At 35.8% G+C, this 21,017-nt stretch overlaps 1 protein-coding gene across 22 annotated transcripts in view; it reads right to left on the reverse strand.

Annotated features, from left to right (window-relative positions):
• ATAD2B (ATPase family AAA domain containing 2B) overlaps positions 1–21,017 on the reverse strand; it is a 150,068-nt gene that overhangs the window by 31,947 nt on the left and 97,104 nt on the right. For 14 of the 22 annotated variants that reach the window (XR_015136486.1, XR_015136499.1, XR_015136485.1 and 11 more), the window contains 6 exons: positions 18,918–19,077; positions 11,667–11,789; positions 8,766–8,903; positions 4,593–5,276; positions 1,914–2,041; positions 1,488–1,616 (listed from right to left, as the gene is read on the reverse strand). Coding sequence is in view for 7 of the 22 variants with exons in the window: in XM_086325706.1 (XP_086181832.1) it covers positions 1,488–1,616; positions 1,914–2,041; positions 4,593–5,276; positions 8,766–8,903; positions 11,667–11,789; positions 18,918–19,077 (1,362 nt within the window). In the remaining 15 variants the exon portion in view is untranslated. Of the gene's footprint in view, positions 1–1,102; positions 1,268–1,487; positions 1,617–1,913; positions 2,042–4,592; positions 5,277–8,765; positions 8,904–11,666; positions 11,790–18,917; positions 19,078–21,017 lie in introns of those variants that run through there. The other 8 variants (XR_015136491.1, XR_015136489.1, XR_015136496.1 and 5 more) reach the window with 3 other exon arrangements.

The raw sequence follows: 21,017 nt of genomic DNA on the forward strand, positions 1-21,017 counted from the left end.
TATTATATAAGGTTGGTACAGATTCATAAAAATGTGACAGAAAAATATGATTACAAAATAACTTTTAAGTGCACCCTTACTTTGATTCAAGTATAATACAGGCATTGCTGTTGTTTAGTTGCTGAGTCGTATCTGACTCGCTTTTGACCCCATGGATTGTGTAGCCCACCAGGGAATTTCCAGACAAGAATACTGGAGTGGGTTGCCATTTCCTTCTCCAAAGGATCTTCCTGACACGGGGACTGAACCTGCATCTCCTGCACTGCAGGCAGATTCTTTACCACTGAGCCACCTGGGAAGCCTAATGCAGGCATACCCTGGAGACACTGCCTTCCAGACAAAAAACAAAGGCAGTTATATAAATTGTTTAGTTTCCCAGTGCAAATAAAAGTTGTGTTTACATACACTGTGTAATGGCATTATGTCTAAAACACAATGTACACACCTTAATTTTTTTAACATTTTAAAATTTGTGGGAAAAAAATGCTAACCATCATCTGCGCCTTCAGAAAGTCATAATCTTTTTGCAGTAACATCAAAGATCACTAATCACAGATCACCATAATATAATAATGAAAATTATGAAATACTGCAACTATTATCAAAATGTAACACAGAAACATAAAGTGAGCAAATGCTGTTGCAAAATGGAGGTGTTGCCACAAATCTTCAACTTGCAAAAATTTCAGTATGTGCACAGGACAATAAAGCAAGATATGCCTGTATTCCATATTACACATGCAGAATAGGCACATCCTCTACACATAAACCTTTAACATATTAAAAACGTTCCTTGAGAACAGAGACTTTTGTCTTATTCATTTTTTGCATTCACATTTGCTCAGATGACCTCAAAAAGCAGAAGAGTGACTTAATGATATAAATTATATAAAAAAAGATACAAGCTCGTATTTATAAGAAATTTTCTTATGGCCCAGAATTGTCTAGAAGGGCAATGGCTCACTTCTATGGTATTCAAGCATAAGGACAACCACTCATGTGGCTGTTTCACAAGGACTAGATCTGATTAAATGAGATGACTTTTAAGTTCTCTTCCAGTCATTACTAGGGTGGCCAATAGGTCTCAAGGCCCACACCAACCCCTTTTAACCAGTAGTGGCTGCCTAGAGAGTAGTGGTAACATGGACTGTGAGGCCAGCTCACATTCAACAGGCCCACGTGATACGCATCATCTGTGAAGTTGCCGAGAAGCAAGGGAGGGGAGAACTGCACCATGCTATTCCGTGTGTCTGCCAACCATGGATTTCTGTGTTTTAATAAACAAAGAAACCCAGATTACTTCTGTTCTGAGACAAAAGGGTACAAAGAGGTTATTTTTATAACTCTTCATGATTCGTCTTAATCTTAAATCTTCAAATCACTCTTCAGTTACTTGGCGAAAAATTCAAAATAAAATAACTTTGTTTTCTCTTTACTTTGTGACAAGTAACAGCACATATTTATTTATTCTCCAGATGAACACTTACCTCTACAAGTTGTGATTTGTCATAATCTTTACGGTGACGGTAGATGCACTGACTAAGAAGAGAATATAATCTCTCAAGTTGATCAACAGCCAGATTGTTGCTTTTATCTACCAACAAATCAAGCAATTTCTAAGAAAAATTAAAAGAATAAAATGAAGTTTGATTTCATTGTTCACACTGAAACAGTACTACTCAAATGCTAGGCAACAGGTACCACATGCTATGGTATAAACCTGACCCCTTAGTTTAGAAGATTCCAGGGCTTAGTTTGTTACCAAGAACATTCTCATATTTCTAAACCCCTCAAAACACAAACAACTCTTTTTCATTAGAAGCCCTAGAGTACTCATATTCCAAGGTTCAAGGAAAAAATTACTAAAACTTATTTCCATTCATTTAAAACTTCCCAGGAAGAGCTAAGCTTACCTTCAGTCTCTCATGATCAACTATAAGAGGCGGCACAGGCTCAGATGGCTCTTCTGGAACCAGTTCCAGGCTTGTTGTTTTTGCCTGTTCTAAAATTAACTTACGGTATTTCTTTACTTTAGAAGCACCTACAATTGAAAGAAAAATGCACTGCAGCAAATAAAAGTTCATAAAAATCAGGCTTAAACTATTATAAATTTTACCCACCACAAATCCTTTTTGGAATAAGGATATTATTCTTCAATTAATAAATGGTTTTTTGAGGTAAGACTAAGAAACCTAAGTTAAAGAGGACTAAACCACAACTATGAAAGCCAAGTCATACCAGAATATCACCTAACAAATGTATCCACTGAAAGGGAGGTAAAAGCAATCTTCAGCTCTAAGAAGTGACTTATAAACTATCTTCACTCTCTGTATGATAATCATTTTAAAATGTGGAGCTTTCAGAACTAGAAGAAAAGGAAGCAACATAGAAAAGCAGATGCTAACACAAAGTAAGGCCAACCCGCTTCATATCTGCCTCCCAAAGCAAAACATTTTCCTCAACATTGTCTGAAATTTCTTATTTTTCTCAGTTATACTGCCTGTGTTACACAATATTTTCTCTTAAAAATATAAGTCCATTAAAAATGCAAAAGGTCTAGTGTCTTTTCCTACTACCTTTGATTAAATTAATATATTTTAATACTTTCCTCCCAACATTCTCCTAAGACCAATCATACTGAAAAAAACAGAAATTTGGAGGCAGCTAAGTATAATTTGACTGCACCAGGCACTCTGAGGGGTAGGGAGGGTAGGCAGACCATTAAGCCCTACGCGCTCTGAGTAGGAGTACTCTAAAGAAGAGACGGGCAGGGGTAGGGGGCCACAAGGACAAACTTGGACCATTTCTTACACAGGACCTGGCCCATGTTCTGGGAAACTAAGGAGAATCTTTCTCCTCCCTCCTGCATTAGTCCTCTTATTCCCAAGTCTTTAAACAATTCTTTCTCATCAATGCCTGCTATATAAATAATAAAAGAACCAAGATGTTGCCTTCAAAAACATATACCCTGATGTATCAGAGAAATTTTATATTAAAGACAGCCTTTAGACTGAAAACCTAGTTTAATTAACATATGAAAAACCAGTTCGATTAACATATGCTAGGAGTTTTGTTAAGACCACACGAATCCTCATTATTTCACCCAGGGACGTCTAGGGGGTCAAAGAATCTGAGTTAGGAACCACTGCGCCAGGTTACAGTGCCCTAGACACTTACAAATGAAAACTTCAGGTGAAGCTTTTACACAGCAAATACTTTTAAAGCTGTTAGCTGAACATAATATTCATTTAAACCTTTTCTGTAAGCTTACTAAAATCTCATAGTGAAGTAGCATTACAAAGACTCCCCCACCCACTCACCCATTCTGCCTCGTAACAGGAGTCTCTCCCTTTTCCCCACATTGTCCCATTCATTACTTAATTCTAGCTTCAACACATTTTTTAAGTTCTGTCTATATGATAGCCCAGATAAATAATGCTTCTAAAACTGCTTTCTACTATTAAATATTAAAAATTTTCAAGAGGCAGCATAAATCTGTACCTTTCTCTTTATCCATTAAAAGAACTAAGACTTTGAACAATATCATCCTACTCTAATTCTTCTGGATAGCTCAAATAAACTGGCATTAAAAAACTTTTCTCACAGAGCCCAAATCCCAGGCTAACACCATATACTCCACACAATTTAGAGAGCACAATACAATTTCAAGATAATCGAGTGCAAGACTAGTTACCTGTTTAGGAAGGAAATGCACAGTGAACAGGGTAGGTCTGTCTCTTAATACACCCCACCCCTCCACGGGCTAAAGAATCATGATAAATAGCAAAGCAGGGCCAGAAACCCTCAACTCCCCCATCCACTGCTTCTTCAGGAATCACATATCCAAGGGAAGTCAGGAGTGGGCAGAGAGCTCTGACTCAGCAAGAATCAAGTCACTTTGACAGTGAGGATTCTGCTGCTTTCTTCCACCACTGGTTTATAAAGCAACAGTGTCTCTAGATTAACACCCCTCAGATTCAACTGACAATGACTGCCTGGCATGAATATACCTTAGGATGTGCCAGGTACCAGGAGAGGCAATTAACATACAAGACTTATTTAATCCCTGCAGTGATACCACCCTGAAGTTTAATTCAGAAGATGGAAAGACGCAGAACCAGAAAATACAAGCAACTAACTCAGAATCACATGATTATAATAAACAACAGTGGAAATATAATGTGGGTTTATATGACTCTGATATACCATACTGCCATAGCATCCAAGTCTTCTCACCTACCTCTCACCCCATCCCAATAATCCTTCTGTCAGAAATCCCATCCTCTTAACAACTGTGGATTTATTCAGCTTTCAGTCATAAATCCATTAGGAAAGGGACAATAATCAGACAGGAGCATGAAGAGGAAGCAGCCAGGAAAGCAATGCCTTCTGGACAATAAACCCTCTAAAACATACACCAAAATTTATTATGTGTGTATACACTTTTCTAGGAAAAGGGGTGAAAACTGCAACAAATTCTCAAAGGGGTATAATTATTCATCAACTATTGCTACTGGGGACCAGATAAAATATGCATGTAATTAACTCTGCAGTTTAAAACCTCAGGAAAAATTTTAAAACATTAGCTCTACCTTCTTTATCCAGTTCTGCATCTTTAACCTCTACATCAGGGCCAGGCTCTAACTTCTCGTTAGTGCTACATTCCAGAGCCTCTAGTTTCTCAGGATCATCTCCATGATTTTCATTTGAAGTTTCTGGTTTTTCTTTTGACTGGTCCTCCAGGAGAGTCTTTTGTTCAGAACTACATTTATCTCCACTGCCACAGCAAGAAACTACTTCAGCTTTGCCATTCTGACACTCCAGAACTGGTATTCCTTCAAAACTGTCTGTGGAGGCCTCACCATTTAGACAGCCTTCTTTAAGGAAAGGCTCTTTCCGAGATGTCTGTTCTGGATTTAGAGAACTGCTGCTGTTGATGAGTAGAGACTCATTTGAACTTTCCTCTTCGGTAGATGCAAAGTTCTCTTTTGTGCTTGCTCCATTGTTAAGCCTCTGCCCCTGGTCCATGTCCATGATGTCACAGGATGATTCATCATTGGTCATAGATAAGTCTCCAGTCTCTTCTCCATTTTCTTCATGGCAGTCAGTGCTTACCTCAAACTCTCCATTTTCGAGCAATTTCCTGTCCTCCATATGATTCTCATAGTCAGTAAATTTGGTGTCGTCTTCATCTTTTTTTAAATTATTGACTTTCCTTTTCTTAATAATTCCTTTACCCCACTGTGATCGCCGCCGTGATTTTCTCCGAACTCGAACTATTTTACAAAGAAGGGAAAAAGATATATAGAACTTGTAGGTGCAATGCTTGTTTCACAAATGTTTATTAAGTAAGATCCAAAAGAAAGTAAACCCACACTACCGTAACACAGAGACAAAAACTACTTAGCTCTTGGCACCCATGTTGACTAATCTTCACACCTACAAAATGGATATGATGTCAGGGATGAGCTCTGACAAATGAAAATATTTTTAATTTATTTCCTGCGTGAGTTGACTAAGCACTCACTCTTTATGACTGCCCTAGATCCTACTTTATTGCTTTTCCTAATTCTTAACACCCAAAGGCCAAGCACACTATACATTTAGGAAATGGTCATATTACCAGGCTGCCTGGAAGGTTTGGGACTACAGCCCTGGATTTCCACCAGGAAAATGAGTGCTTTGCCAGCAAGATCTCCCAAAAGCTCTTAAACCATAAAAGAAATTAAGATATGATCGAATATGTGAAGAGACAAAAGTTATAGGTATCTCTACTGCCTCTCCTTTCCTAAGAAGTTTAGACAATGTGGTTAGCCACCTGTTAGCCTTCTACCACAAATGTTTCTCCTAGCAGGATCAATTTCTTGCAAACTTGTTATTGGAAAATATGCAGAAAACAAGTCCTCTGCTATCAAGGCAACAATAACAACATTAATAAACACTGAAAATAAATATTTGGTCAGTTATATAAAGTGAGAGACCTACAAAAGTTGCAGGGACTATACTCTTTGGTGTTAGAAACTATCAAGAGTTTTATCAGTAGATAGCTGGTACTTTCAGGTCATGATGGACATAGGAATATTTATTTCCCACATCAAAGGTAGTTGGTTGTGCAAGTCGATCCCATCGTCCCTAAAATGAAAAGTTAACTTCTATTTTGCAATGTGGGACACTTGCATGAAGAAATTTAAATATAAAAGTTATTAAACCAAACTAGTTAAGCTAGAGACTTATTACTTCTGACATCTACCACTGGATTCTGAATATTAGTTGAAAGCCATCAGAGTAAAAGTAATTCATTTTTTCCAAGGCTATAAAAATAATGTCAAATCTGGCTTAGTTTAAAAAGAGATAATATATATTTTTAATATGTCAATGTTGAAAGCTTTCTGGGCAAAGACATTTTAAAAAGAAAATGCAAATATGGGCCACTAAGTGGAGAATGTTTAATCCATAGTTTTAAAATTGCTGTTGAAAGACAAATAGAAGGGAATATGGTCTTAAAACAACCCTCATTTCTTTACGTCAGCACTTAATATGAACTTGTGATCTTTATCCATTAAAATAATTCTAAAACATTATTATGTATGTGTACACTTTTCTAGGGAAAAAAATGAATAAAGATCTTTTAATGGATAAAGATCATAATGTATCAACAGCACATAGTGTGTTTACATACTTTTTTCACCCTTTTATCTTTAATCCTTACTAAGTCTTATAAAGACACCAAGGTAAGATATATGACAAATTGTCATAAATGTTACTCTTCTTTCTGATCTAAGAATAAATCTACCAAAGGTTTCTAAAATCATTTCCAAAATTCAACTTATTTAGTGACTTGGCTCAAAATTTATTTTGCCCTCAAAACTGTACTATCATTGCAATCATCTCTCCATTCGTTTCCCCCCCCCCCATTTCTATTTTTACAATTTACAGTTACAGGGTAATTGGAGAAGAAATTTCTATATTAGTCTACTTTTAAAAGCACAGGCTAAAGTGATGAGCATTCATAAGCATTCCATTACCTATACGAAAGATTAACCCAGTCCATATTAAAAGTGAAAGAAAAGTATTCAGCTTGCTCTTTCTCTAAAATGTAGAACTGTTAGGCTTTTCTACCTGACCAGTCACTCCTGACATTGTGTCCTTGCTTATTCTCCAACAACCAAAGTGACAAGAGGTTCCCTTTTCCTTTCCTTACTAGGTCATGTAGCACTAAAGCCAGGAGGCTGGACCCTGCTCGATCAAGAGCCAGCTCAATTATTTGATAACGTACTCGTACCCTAAGCAAAAGCTAGGAACTTTTCTGAAGTTTACTTCTAATGCTTTCATCCCAGACAAGAGAAAATGTTCTTATTTGTGGGGAGGTCAAACTAGAGGTATTTTCCCCATCTTTTTATAATCACTTCTAATGCTTAGTGAGATTTTGGTCAAATAAGAGAAATTGGTTATATATGTGCCACAAGAATCAAGATTTTTGTTTCAGTCACTGCTCTATCACCTTTTTCAGGGGTACTTTTTGTGAAAAGCCCATTTAGAGGCACAGTCTTTAAAATCAAGTTTTATAGCATCTCTGAGCTTGTTCCCAAAACTAAGACCTTAGGAAAGCAACTCTTCCATAGGGAGATTTAGACATACTAATTTAAGTAACATAATGTAAAATAGTCAAATGATGAGTCACATATGCCATCTACTGGTCAGAGAAAACAAAACTCACATTTGTAGATTAAAAAACATTTTAACACTTATAGAAAATTAAAACTGTTGAAGCAATGTTCAATATATTTTAGTGGGTAAATATTTTTATCAGTTGCAGAGAATGTAAGGATTTCAACATTTAAATTAGAGTGTTATGTCAGATAATCCAGGTCACGATTCAAGGTACAACCAGGACAAATAGCTTAATCAGCTTCCTAGGACGAAATGCACCATTAACTCCTTCAAATTTTCTCACACATGAATGCCATTTATCACAAAGAGGACAAGATTTAAAAAAAAAACAAACTGAGTCTGGTTCATTCATTCAACTTCAGCGCCACTGGTGGAAGAACTTATTATGGCCATCTTTACTGACAGCCGGAGCAGAATTACCACCTTTACATCAGAAGAACAGCATACACAATCCAAAGATGGCCATCTTTAGTGAAACATAAAGATTACATTAGGGAGATGCTGTGTTTATTACCATTTGTCTTTTAGAAATTTTTACAGATCACCATGAATAAGGAAAAGTGAGGAAAACATAGAACACTGAATTTTCCCCTTCTAAATACACCTCACTTACAAAACAAACAAAAGAAAATAAACAAAAAAGAACAAAACAAACAGAAGAAAAATAAATAAATACATCTCACTTAAACAAAACCAGAAAAAGAAAGCTGAATAGATTTTTCTCAGAAAAATCAACTTCCTGCTGTTAATTCAGGCACTCTCTTACACCACAGTTTCCATTTCCCACCATAAAGAGAGCACCCTGCATAATATACAGCAAGGGGTTGAAGGTGGGGTGGATAATAATCTACTGGCTGCATATCTCTTTCCAAAACCCAAAGTCTAAAGCTGAAAATATTTAAATCTAGTTCAACTACAACAGCAAGCACTGAACAGAGATAGAAAAAAAGCAAATAAGGTTAAAGAAATATACTGATTCAGCATCTTACCCCACAAGCTCCTGGCAGCCCTTTGGTGTATGTGCCCAATTCCTAACACTTCTGCCTCATTCACAGTTGTTCCCACTGCTGGATAACAAGATCTCAAATACTCACATGCACATTTATTTGCAGAACTGTGCCAGACATCCATTGGATTTCTTTGTTTGTGCCGAAATGCCTCTTCAACTCTAGTTTCTGTCTTTCGAGCTCCAGTACCATGAGGATTTATTTGTTCTGCTGTTACCGATAAGCCTGCAAGCAGAAGATAAGCGATACCTATTTAAATATCCCCAGCTACATAAACCAACAAGGTTAAAAAAAAAGTCTGAAATACTGAGTTTTAAAGTCATTAATTATACTTGGACAGTTTGTAATTTGGATGAAAATAGTACCTTTTGTCTTAAGATGGGAAAGAAACTAGATACCATATCATAAAAATAAAATGGTAGGCCATGCTTATTTACACTTAATCCCCAAAGGGCCCCATGTTGACTAACTTTATTTTGCAAAGGGATACATTTCACATTTTTATGACTGTAAGACAATAAGATTATATATTGCCAAAAAGTCATGATTTCTGCCATCTTAGAAAGTATAAGCATATACTGGGCCACTAAACCCCATTCATATAAACCATTTCCATCTGATATAAGCTGGCTGTTACAGCACACTGTGTAAGTTTGGTTTTTCTGCATTGATCTTCATAAAAATAACTGTTCCATCTCAATTTTCTTTACAGATCTCTTTCTTCTATGCTGTCTTTAGTGTTACCATCCAAGTTTCTAAGGACTATCTCTGGAATCCCTTTTCTTCTCACTTCAATCTACATCTTCCACCACAAGTATCATTCATGCCTTCAGCTTCTACTGACATTATATAATTATTCCCAAATCACATTTTAATCCAAAACTCTCTTGAGCTCCTGATTTATATCAGCTGCCTACTTGATATCACCAACTGCATATCCTGAAGATAGATCAAATTAAAAATAACTGGTTTCTCTTTTTCCCAGAAAAAGACCTGTCCTTATATATTCCCTCTCTCTACTGGTAGTATTAGCATCTCTTTAAATCATTAAATCAGTAATGTGGCAGCTAAATTTTGCCTCTTTCTTTCCTTCCCAATGCCTTCCACCCCTGCAGCCACAACTGTCTCATGTTAATCCTACTTTCATTCCCACTTCATTAATTAAAACTCTGGACTTCTCCAACAGCCCCCACCCTCCAACAGTTTAACCGAGGTACAATTAACACAACATAAAAATCACTCACTTCAAGTGTACAATTAAGTGATTTTTAGCAGATTTACAGAGCTGTGCAATCACACAGCAATCCAATTTAAGAAACTGTTCCAGGCAATCACTAATCCACTTTTTGTCTCTATAATAGACTGGCTTTTTGTGAGCATTTCATATGAATGGAATTATACAATATCTGGTCTTTGGTGACTGTTTTCTCTCACTTAGAGTAACATTTCTAAAGTTCATCCATGTTGCACCTTGTTCCTTTTTATAGCTGAGCGGTATGTCATTGTACAATACACCCTGTTTTGCTTACCCATTCATCAGTTGACAGACATTTGGGTTGTTTCTAGTTTTTAGTTGCTGTGAATAATACTGCTATGAACATTCATGTACAAGTCTTTATATGGACATATGTTTTCATTTCTCTTGGGAAGATCCCTAGGAGTAGAATCGCTGGGTCATATGGTAAACATTATGCTTAACTTTTTTAGAAACGGCCAAAATGTTTGCAAAACTGGCTCCGACAGCTTTCTAACTAGGCTCTCCTCCTCCCACCCTGCCATAGTGAGACCTTGCTATTCCCTGCTGCCAAAATAATTTACCAATCCATTCCACTGCTTCAGATACTTCAATGACTCCTACTGCCTACGACAATTGTTCTCAAACTTCAGTATACATAAAAACCACTGTTAAAGCACAGATTTCTCAAGCTTCTCTCAGAGAACGTAGTTTCCCAGTTCTAAGCTAATGTGGGTAATTAACACACATTTTAAAAAAAACACAGACCTACAGAATAAAGTCCAAGTCCATGACATTGATTCACTCAATTACTTGCACTTACATTGTAAATAAGGAGGAGAGAGACAACAACAACAACAACAAAATGACAAAAGCTATGGTGACCAGAGCCTATATTAGATTAAATGGCCAGGGAAGGCCTCTCTAATACAGTAGAAGAAAAGTATATTCACAACTTCAATGTCCTCAACCCAGCGCACCTTCTGAGTTCTATTTCTCACCCGTCTGTACATCTTTAGCAATGCCAAACAGTTAGCAGTTCTTCAGATATGCCACGTTATTTCATGTCTCTGCAGAACTGTGTGTTCTGCCTACAATACTTCCTCCTTCTTTGTCACTGCCTCCTCCTTCCCTCTACTTCACTACAGACCACACTTGTACATTCATTCCCCAAACTCTGATTTCCTACCAGGTTTCCTACCAGGAGGTCTATCCTCTGTGATGAATATGCTGTAGTTAGTGCATATGCCACACTGCAATTGATTTGTTTTACACTTACTCTCTCCTGCTAAAGTATGAGTTCCCCAAGGACAGGATTATATACTGAACAAACAAAACACATGTGCTATGTGTTTATATTAACAAAATTGCACATAAAACTCCAATAAGTTAAAAAAAAAGTATTCCTAAATTTTTAATAATATTAGATATTACATGTTAAAAATAAAACTCTTCAAATATGAAAACCTATCTAAATCCTTTAAGAACAGAAATCCATAATTAACAAAGATGTGTTCCTACAAAAGAAATTTCACTAAGTACTGCTTTATTTCTATAATTGGCACTAAAATTGTCACAGAAAGTAAATTTTTAAAACATCTTTGAGAATTTACATGACATATTCGTATCAGAAATTAAGTAAAGGCTGGGCCTCAAGATACACTTTCATTATACCAGCAACTATAAGTAAACACCATCCAGTGACACTCAGTGACCTCTTAGTCTTCAATAGCATGTTCACTTCTATAACTTACCTCTTTTTATTCTTGCTTCCTTAATTTCTTCACAGAGTTTATTAAATTCTGGATCCAACTCAGCTGCAATGATGGCATGTGCAGTATCCTTCAGAGTACAAGCCCTGTGCCTAATTATTTTGTCTGTTAAAAAGTTGGTATACATTTATTAAACACACAAATGAAATAACAGGAAAAAGGGCATCTTAAGAAGAAAAGTAAAAGAACATAAACATTTAAATAAAACTGTAAAAAGCATTTATAGATAAGACACAAATTCATTTAAAGTGATGAGTGAAAAATAAATATGGGCTTCCCTGGTGGCTCAGTGGTAAAGAATTCACCTGCCAGTGCAGGAGAGATGGGTTCGATCCCTGGGTTGGGAAGATCCCCTGCAGAAGGAAATGACAACCCACTCTGATATTCTTGCCTGGGAAGTCCTATGGACAGAGAAGCCTGGAGGGCTATAGTCCATAGGCTCACACAAGAGTCAGACATGACTTAGGGACTAAACAACAACAACAAAAATGTATAATAAACTGCTCAATTAAGTTGACAATCCTCTGAGAATTATACTTTTAGAACTTCAAAGTAATAAGCCTACTTAACAAATCATTACCTCAAAGATATGGCTTTATTTGATAATTTTGAAAAGTGTTTTACTTTAAATAAAAATTATTTAAAGATATAAAGAATATTCATCATACATCCAGCACCAGAGTTGCCATGCATAGACACTGAGGTTTCAGAAAACCATACATAATTTTCTCCATAAGAGAAAACTGGTCAAAATTATGTTAAAGAATATAATGTATGCTAAAGCAAGGGTGAGCTATTAAAAAATTGTGACAGAAACAAATATGATAAGGCACTCTAAGAATGCAAGATGATATAAACTATAGGTAGTTCTAGGAGAAAAGTGCATACTCTGTTCTAGGTAAACTATACCTAAAACTGGTAATAAAAGAAGAGTCTCTCTGCTTTACACTTAACAGAGAAGTCCTCATTCATTAACAAGATAACAGAGAAGTCCTCATTCATTAACAAGATAACAACTGTGCTCCCTAGAGCTGGCAACTCCAAGATGTTACAAGTCACATAAATGCATTAAAGTCACTTAATTGGTAACAGTTTTTAGAACTAGAATCCAAGTCACAGAATAATATCTGCCTTTTCATCTCTAGCGAAGACAAAAAGTATAAAAATGTATTTTACATATAACTTTTCTTAGAACATCTAATAGTTCATTGTGAAAAATCTTACAAAAACAAACATGCAGCACTCAAAAAGGCAGCCCACTAGTATATTTCCTTCAATATATTTTCTCTAAACTGTCACTCAATAAACATTGATTGTCAACTGTACCAAGAACTGAGTCAGATGATGGCCATACAGTAGTGAACAAAACAGCTCTCTACTTTCAAGGAGCTTTTCAGACTAGTATAGGAAAGAAGTATTTAGCCAAATAACCTCATATGTACATAGAAACACCTCTGCCTACCCTTTCCTCACCCCTCAAAAAACTTATAACAGCTATGATCAAAATCTACAGAATACTGAATGGGCAAATCAGGAGAGAATTCTCTAAATTAGAGGCATTTAAGGTGAGACTCGCTGAGAAGGCAATGGCAACCCACTCCAGTACTCTTGCCTGGAAAATCCCATGGACGGAGGAGCCTGGGAGGCTGCAGTCCATGGGGTCGCTACGAGTTGGACACAACTGAGCGACTTCACTTTCACTTTTCACTTTCATGCATTGGAGAAGGAAATGGCAACCCACTCCAGTGTTCTTGCCTGGAGAATCCCAGGGACGGGGGAACCTGGTGGGCTGCCATCTCTGGGGTCGCACAGAGTCGGACACGACTGAAGCGACTTAGCAGCAGCAGCAGCAAGGTGAGACTCGAAGCATGCATTAGCATAGCCACTGACAAAGGGAAAAACCAGTACAGGTTCAGAAAATGCCATGTGAAAAAGTCCTGAAATAAAAAGATATTGGAGATTTCTAGAAACTGAAAGGTAGCCTATGTGATTAGTACACAATAAGCAAGTGGCAAACGGGAATCTGACCACATTAAGGATTTTAGATCTTATCCTAAGAGCAATGAAAAGACCCAAGCAGGGAAACAACATGATTTAATTCTCTAGATAAGGGGCCACTGGGTGGTTTTCAGACAGAAAGTGATTTGAGTTGATTTGTATTTAAGAGTATAGTAATACAGGCAGTACCAGAGGTCAAGGGAATGATAAGATGGAAGTTGGAAGACCAATTAAGACTCGCGGGGAATTCTCTGGCAGTCCAGTAGTTAGGACTTGGTGCTTTTCACTGCTAGGATCCAGGACCTAAGCTTAATCCCTGGCTGGGGAACTAAGATCCCACAAGCTGCATGGCATGACCAAAAAAAAATTTTTTTTTAGGCTAAGAAAAGTAGTCTACAAAGGTATAGAAAAAGAGGATATGGCTGAAAAAATAGAGTGTGGAGGAGTGGTGGGAAATTCATTCACTTGTCTACTCACTGAATCTCCATTTATTGAGCATCCATTTATGAAACATTTTCTACATATAAACTGTGTCAGTGCTGGAGATATGCAGCCCTGGCCTGAGACATGCCTAAAATGAATGCCCCATTAAATCCTGCTCATCTCCATGTAATGTCTTCTCCTCTGTGCCCTGCTCACACTGTACATGTACCTAATACACACCTGATGAAATTGGATCATCAGCTGCTGCTGCCACAAGACAAAATTCAAAACTGCCACCTCTGTGCTACCTTAACCATCTAGTATAATCACCAACAATCAGGTATTTGCCATTCCTATAAAACTGTGAGTTTCTAGATAAGAGAGTCTGTAGTGTATTTATAAACTGTTATGGGTTAAACTGTGTTCTTCCCCCAAATTCACATGTTGATACTGTACTCCCCAATATACCAGAATGTGACTATATTTGGAGTAGAGCCTTTAAAGAAGTAATCAAGGTAAAAGGTCCTATGAGTAGGCCCTACTCTAATCGGACTTCTGTCCTTAGGTGGAGAGGAAATTTGGAGACATACAAGAAATACCAGGGGTGCACAGACACAGAGAAAAGATGACCATGTGAGGACACAGCAAGAAGGTTGCCATCTGAAGGCAAAGGAAAGAGGCTTCAGAAGAAACCAAATCTGCCAACACCTTGATTTTGGACTTTTAGCCCCCAAAACTATGAGAAAATGTCTGCTGTTTAAGGCATGCAGTCTGTGGCATTTTGTTAAGGAAGTGCTAACAAATTAATATCATAAGATACAGCATAATATCTGTCACACAGTAATTATTCAATATGTATTACTCCATCTGAAGAGGCAAAGACTATCACAGTATTCTAAACACTCAGCTCAGTAACAGCACATGGTACTTACAAATAATAACAGAAAATGTGAATGAGTTTAACTGAAGTATAACCCATAGAGGGCTCCAAACACCAGAGTGAATCAGTGAGCTTTATTCCTAAGCATCTAGTACAAAACAGAAGATTTCGAGAATACTACAAGACTTAAGGTTGAAATTTCAGCAAAATTTGCTAAATGATGGTATGTATGTGAATACATTTAAGGGCTAGAGGAGGCATTAAGTACAGAACAAACAGTGGGGAACAGTTAAACATAAAACATATCATATATTTATGAGATAATAATTAGGGTCAAATATTGACCTGGTCACATTTAGAACCTACAAGTTAAAATTCTTCTAGTTAACATATTTAATTTTTGTCCACGTTATCCTCATGGGAGAATCCAGGTAAACACTTAGGCAATACATATAGCTTCCAAAACACTGCCTTTTGTCTTCTATGTATATGCTAGCTTTTTCCCAAAACGGCCAAGTGTTCTGTAAAACAGAGCACTGTAAGCTTTCAAATACTCATGGGAGCTTGTAAAAGTAATACAAAATTCATGTAATTTCCACTTGCTACACAACAGACCCTGAGGTTGTTTTTCTAATACATAACAAGTTGTTCTGTTGCTAAGAAAGAAAACAGGGCTCTTGACTAAAGATATGAAAAAAATCTGAACAGAGCCGAAATCATGCTTTTGAATTATATGATACTTTTTGCATCTAAAACAGTAAAGGAATAAAGTTACAAGTCTACCATGTCAATTCTGTAAGACAGAGCCATATCCTTTGATTATACAACTACATTCTATACTAAAAGGTTATTATGCACCAGAAATCAATGCTTCTTTCATGAAAGTAATATTATTTTGATGTGATTATAATTAAGTTACACAGAAGAGGGGGAAAGGATCTGGACCGATCCTTTCTACTGGCTTTTTCTAACCACTCAAATTCATTTATCACTAGCAGTCCTTAGATTTGTTCCAAAATAGAATTTAATTTTAAATGTGGTCCAGGGAATACAGTAAATGGTCATTCTAAAGTAAATGTATAGGTACCCACTAAGGAAACAATTATGACAAATTAAGGTGATTTAAATAATAATGATAACAAAAACAAATATACGAACTACTAACCTTTATGGAACACTTATCACATCCTAGGCACTATGCTAACATATTCAAGTTGAACCATACGAAAATGACAATTTCATAAGGTAGGGCCTAATATATTTTCTCATCTAATCCTTACAACTACCCCAAGAGAAGAGTAGTTTTCCATAATTGCAGATAAGGAAACTAAAATTTAGAGGACTTAACTTTATTTCCTAAAGAACTAGGAAATAAAATGGGGACTGAAGCCTAGGTGCACATCCAAAGCCCAGGGTCTCATTACCTACTGCACAATGTCAGTAACCTCCATGTCTTGAAAACCTAACAGAATGAGAGTGTAGGTGCTCAAGTACTCTCACACACTGCTTAAAGCCATTATAGACACTTGTGCAGTTGTACCTTCACCCAGAACCCAGCAAGGGAATCAAAGGAGACTGACATCCAGCCCATTCTTTACTAGGCAAACTGTGGCCCTGTTACAGATACCATCTACACTGCAAAGGAGATTCACTCAGTCACACAAAACTGCTATATTGGTTAACAAGTGCCCCTGATGCTGCTAGATGATTTTTTAAATTGTGAGAAAGTTTTAACAACACAGATTTAAAGCCCTAAAAGAGATTATACACTCTTTGATACAGAAGTTTCACCTTAAGGAATTTATCTTAAGGAAATAATTAAGGACATACACAAAGTTTATCCTATATTCATCAATATTATAATAGAGAAAGAAGCTAAAAACTCTAATATGCCCAACAATAGGGTATTAGCTATAATACATTCATATGATAAAAATTACATGGTAGAAATACATTGACTCAAACTTTTCACAAAATATTACATAAAAGCTTACAAAAATTATATTTTCATTTTAGTAAAAATATTATGCATTTCACATATAGTATTTGTGCATATGTGTGTGAGAGAGAAAAGGAGGGAGGGAGGGAGGGAGAGAAAGAGAAAGAAAAAAATACTAGGTAACAGAATTATAGGTTATAGGTTACTTTTTCTTCATTTTTATCCTCATAAATTTTATCCTCATAAATATTTATCCTCATAAATGATATATAATAAAAAGTCAAAATAAAACCTAAACAAACAAAAACTACAAGAGATAAATGTCCTAAAACAAAGCTTAAAAACTATTAAAAGCAGTAAAAGACACCAAAAGCAGCTATATAAAATTTTATTCTGCCACTTAACTTGGAACGAAAATATGTGATTTACTGTGGTCTAAATTTAGACAAGAAAGAATCAATTTGTGTAGAAATGAGAAATCCAGGTCATTCTAACAAGTAGACTGAGTTAAGAACCACTGCCCATAAATACAGACATAAAGTAGAAACTATACTCTAAATATCTTTAGATAACTAAAAGTTTAAGTGAATTTTTTTAAAATAAAAAGCATCTTACTTTCATATCACCTGTTGAAGAAACAGAATTCTTAACAGAGTGAGAAAAAGAATGACCCCTGCCAGATGGGAACTGGCCTTGGGTACTCACATTAAACATAAACAACTTTACTGAATACCACTCTGTGACCACGATGGATCAAGATAAAAACAAGACCACTCCATAATCAGATCTGAACACAGACAAAAGTATGAACACTGCCCTACAAAAATAACCAAATATAATCCTATCCTGTGTAAAATGAATGCTGCTTCTTTACCAATCACAACTTTAGTCTGGTTCCATTCTTCTTACTTTTCAGGTTCTTAAAATACCTAGTCCCCAAATTACTTCCACTTCCTAAAAGCATCTGTTCCACTGCAAAGCTCTACTTCCTTAAATTTTCCTCAAAATCACTTAACACAAGCTCAAATCCTATATGATTTCCCATGATGTACATTCTCCTTTATTACAATGTATCAATAAATTCAATTTGTTTAACTACAGATTATTCCTGGAGGTCTCCCCTGGAAGGCATTAACAGAACTGAGACTACAGATTTGAGTACAGGGTGGGATTAGGAGTAAAATAATAAACTATATTGGGTTGGCCAAAAAGTTCATTTAGGTTTTCCATAAGATGTTATGAAAACATTCATAAGATGTTTGTTTACATATGTAAACATATGTACAGTCTATAGAACAGATAATGTCCATCTACCCAAAGGGGTCTTTTGATAAGTAAACTTAACTATAATAAGTTTCCAGAAATCCAAAATGCCCAGTGTTTATCAGCACTGGTAACGGAGACTAAACAAATCAATCTTAAATTCTCAATTATTCAGTTTTCCATCTTACCTGAAAAAAATAGAATCTAAGTATAAAAAGTGAAAAGCAAATCAAGAAACTAAATCTTGAACATAAAATCCTTGAATTTAAATATATTATCTAATAATTTAATAAGTGAATTAGCAAATATAAACTATCATATACAGGATGGGTAAAAAAATAAGGTCCTACTGTACAATACAGGGAACTATACTCAATATCCTGTGGTAAACCATGATGGAAAAGAATATGAAGAAGAATATATGCATATACAACTGAGTCATTTTACCGTACAGCAGAAATTAAACACAACACTGTAAATCAACTATACTTTGATAAAAATTATTTTAAAAATAATAAAATCCTCTAATTTAAATATATTTTTTAGTAATTTAACAAATGAATTTAATAATTAAATTTAATATTTAAGCATACACTTAGTTCCTCAATAAGAAATTTCTAATATGTCATTAAGACTAATTTTTCTATCTGAAATATAGGCAGGTTTTATTTATATTTTAAACTATCTTCTCTTTGATCACCAAAGTCACCCTAGCCCAGCGCATTCTTACCTCCTGGGTCCTTATCTGGATTGTACTCCAAAGCATTGCTACAGATGAGGTCAATATCTTTTAGGAAATCCTTAGCAGTCAGGTAATTATGCTTATCAATTTTAGTTATTACTGTTGATAAGTCCATTGGTTCCTTGATTACTTCAAGATAATCTGAAACCTAAAACAAACACGGTATTTTAATGAAAATTACTTCTGTATTAGTCATATAATCTACTCATAAAAACACAAAACAAAAATAAAAATTATTTTAAAACTAAATCTAGATATCTAGGAAATAATTACATATAAAGGATAAAATTATAGAGCAGTTTATGCCACTAAAGATACTATGTCATACTTTCCATGAAAAGCTTCAGTTTCAAGTCATATTTAATCAACTCTGAAGAGTTTCTCATCTCGAAATATGAAATCAACTGTGTCAGCTTTTGTTTTTTTTTAATCCTTTGGATATACCTGAGAAGAAAATGTATGGGTAAAAGTACCCAATAAGCATCAATAAATGTTACCTAAGCAAAAAAAATTTAAAGGAAAATAAAAAGAAACAGATTTTTTTCCATATTATTAGAGAAGTTCTTGGGTAGATCTCTTTAAAATCTTTAAACAAAAACATTTTTTCTTTTTTAGTTTTCCAAGGTGAATCGTTTCATGGAAAGAGTTTTCTACTCCTTTGGAGTCATTACAAACATTTTGAGTCAATTAGATAACAAAAGTAGGTATTGCTTCCATGACTAATAGAAGATTTGCTGGCCTTGTCCCTAAGTATAAGCAAATCTACAAGCAAAAAATAAATTTTGCTCTGTGTGATTTTTCTGGGAGATAAACCCAAAATAGAGATATTAGTCATGACTGCCCACTAAATTTTATGTTTTATCACTTGACCAATTAGAAAGCTCTTCCACCTATATATCTACAGGTATACCTTGTTTTATTGCACTTCCTTTTATTGCACTTTGCAGATACTACATTTTTTAAAAAACTGAAGGTTTGTGGCAACCTTGCATTGTCGGATGATGGTTAGCATTTTTTAGCAATGAAGCATTTTTTAATTAAGGTATGTACATTGATTTTTTTTTTTTTTTTTTTGTAGACATAATGCCATTACTAGGGATTCCCTGATAGCTCAGTTGGTAAAGAATCCACCTGCAAGGCAGGAGACCCTAGTTCAATTCCTGAGTCGGATAGGCTGGAGAAGGAATAGGCTAGAGAAGAGACAGACTGCCCACTCCAGTATTCTGGCGCTTCCCTTGTGGCTTAGCTGGTAAAGAATCTGCCTGCAATGCGGGAAACCTGGGATGGATCCCTGGGTTGGCAAGATCCCCTAGAGAAGGGAAAGGCTACCCACTCCAGTATTCTGGCCTGAAGAATTTCATGGAATCACAAAGAGTTGGGCACAATTGAGCAACTTGCACTTCAAGATCCCTTGGAAAAGGGAAAGGGTACCCACTCCAGTATTCTGGCCTGGAGATTGCCATGGAATTGCCAAGAATCGGACACGACTGAGTGACTTTCACTTCACTTCACTTCAATGCCATTACATAGTATAAGCATAACTTTTATATATGCTGGGAAACCAAAGAATTCATATAACTTCACTTTATTGCAATATTCACTTTACACCATGGTCTAGAACTGAACCTACAACATCTCCCAGGTGTGTGTGCTTGGACTGTCTTCCCCAACGCAAATCTCAAATCAAGTAATTAGTTCTGACATAAACACAGTCTTAGAAATGTTTAATCAGTCCAGGACCAAATTCTGGGAATATGGTAATTTCTGCTCTATGAAATTAAAGGCTAGTTTTCTTCACTATAGATAGCACAGATGCCTTTTAAATTTGTATATATAATATATATTTACATGTATAAATACACCTATATGCCTGTGCCTATAGAATAATATAAGCATATATATACACATATTATTTATGTTTTTAAAATTTTAGGTAGGTATGTGTGCATGTTTTAATTTATTTTTCATCCTCTAGAAGCTAAAAAGCCAGCCAATCTCCTTATAGGGGAGTAGTGGAGCTTTACCCAACAAGCAATAGTTCAGAAGGTATTAGTTGGATTCTTGGCTCTGACACTTGATATGTATCGT

Source organism: Bos grunniens, chromosome 11, assembly GCF_055505025.1.
Source record: "Bos grunniens cultivar Pamir isolate PY7600 chromosome 11, Bosgru_T2T1.0, whole genome shotgun sequence".
Classification (NCBI taxonomy): Eukaryota; Metazoa; Chordata; class Mammalia; order Artiodactyla; family Bovidae; genus Bos; species Bos grunniens.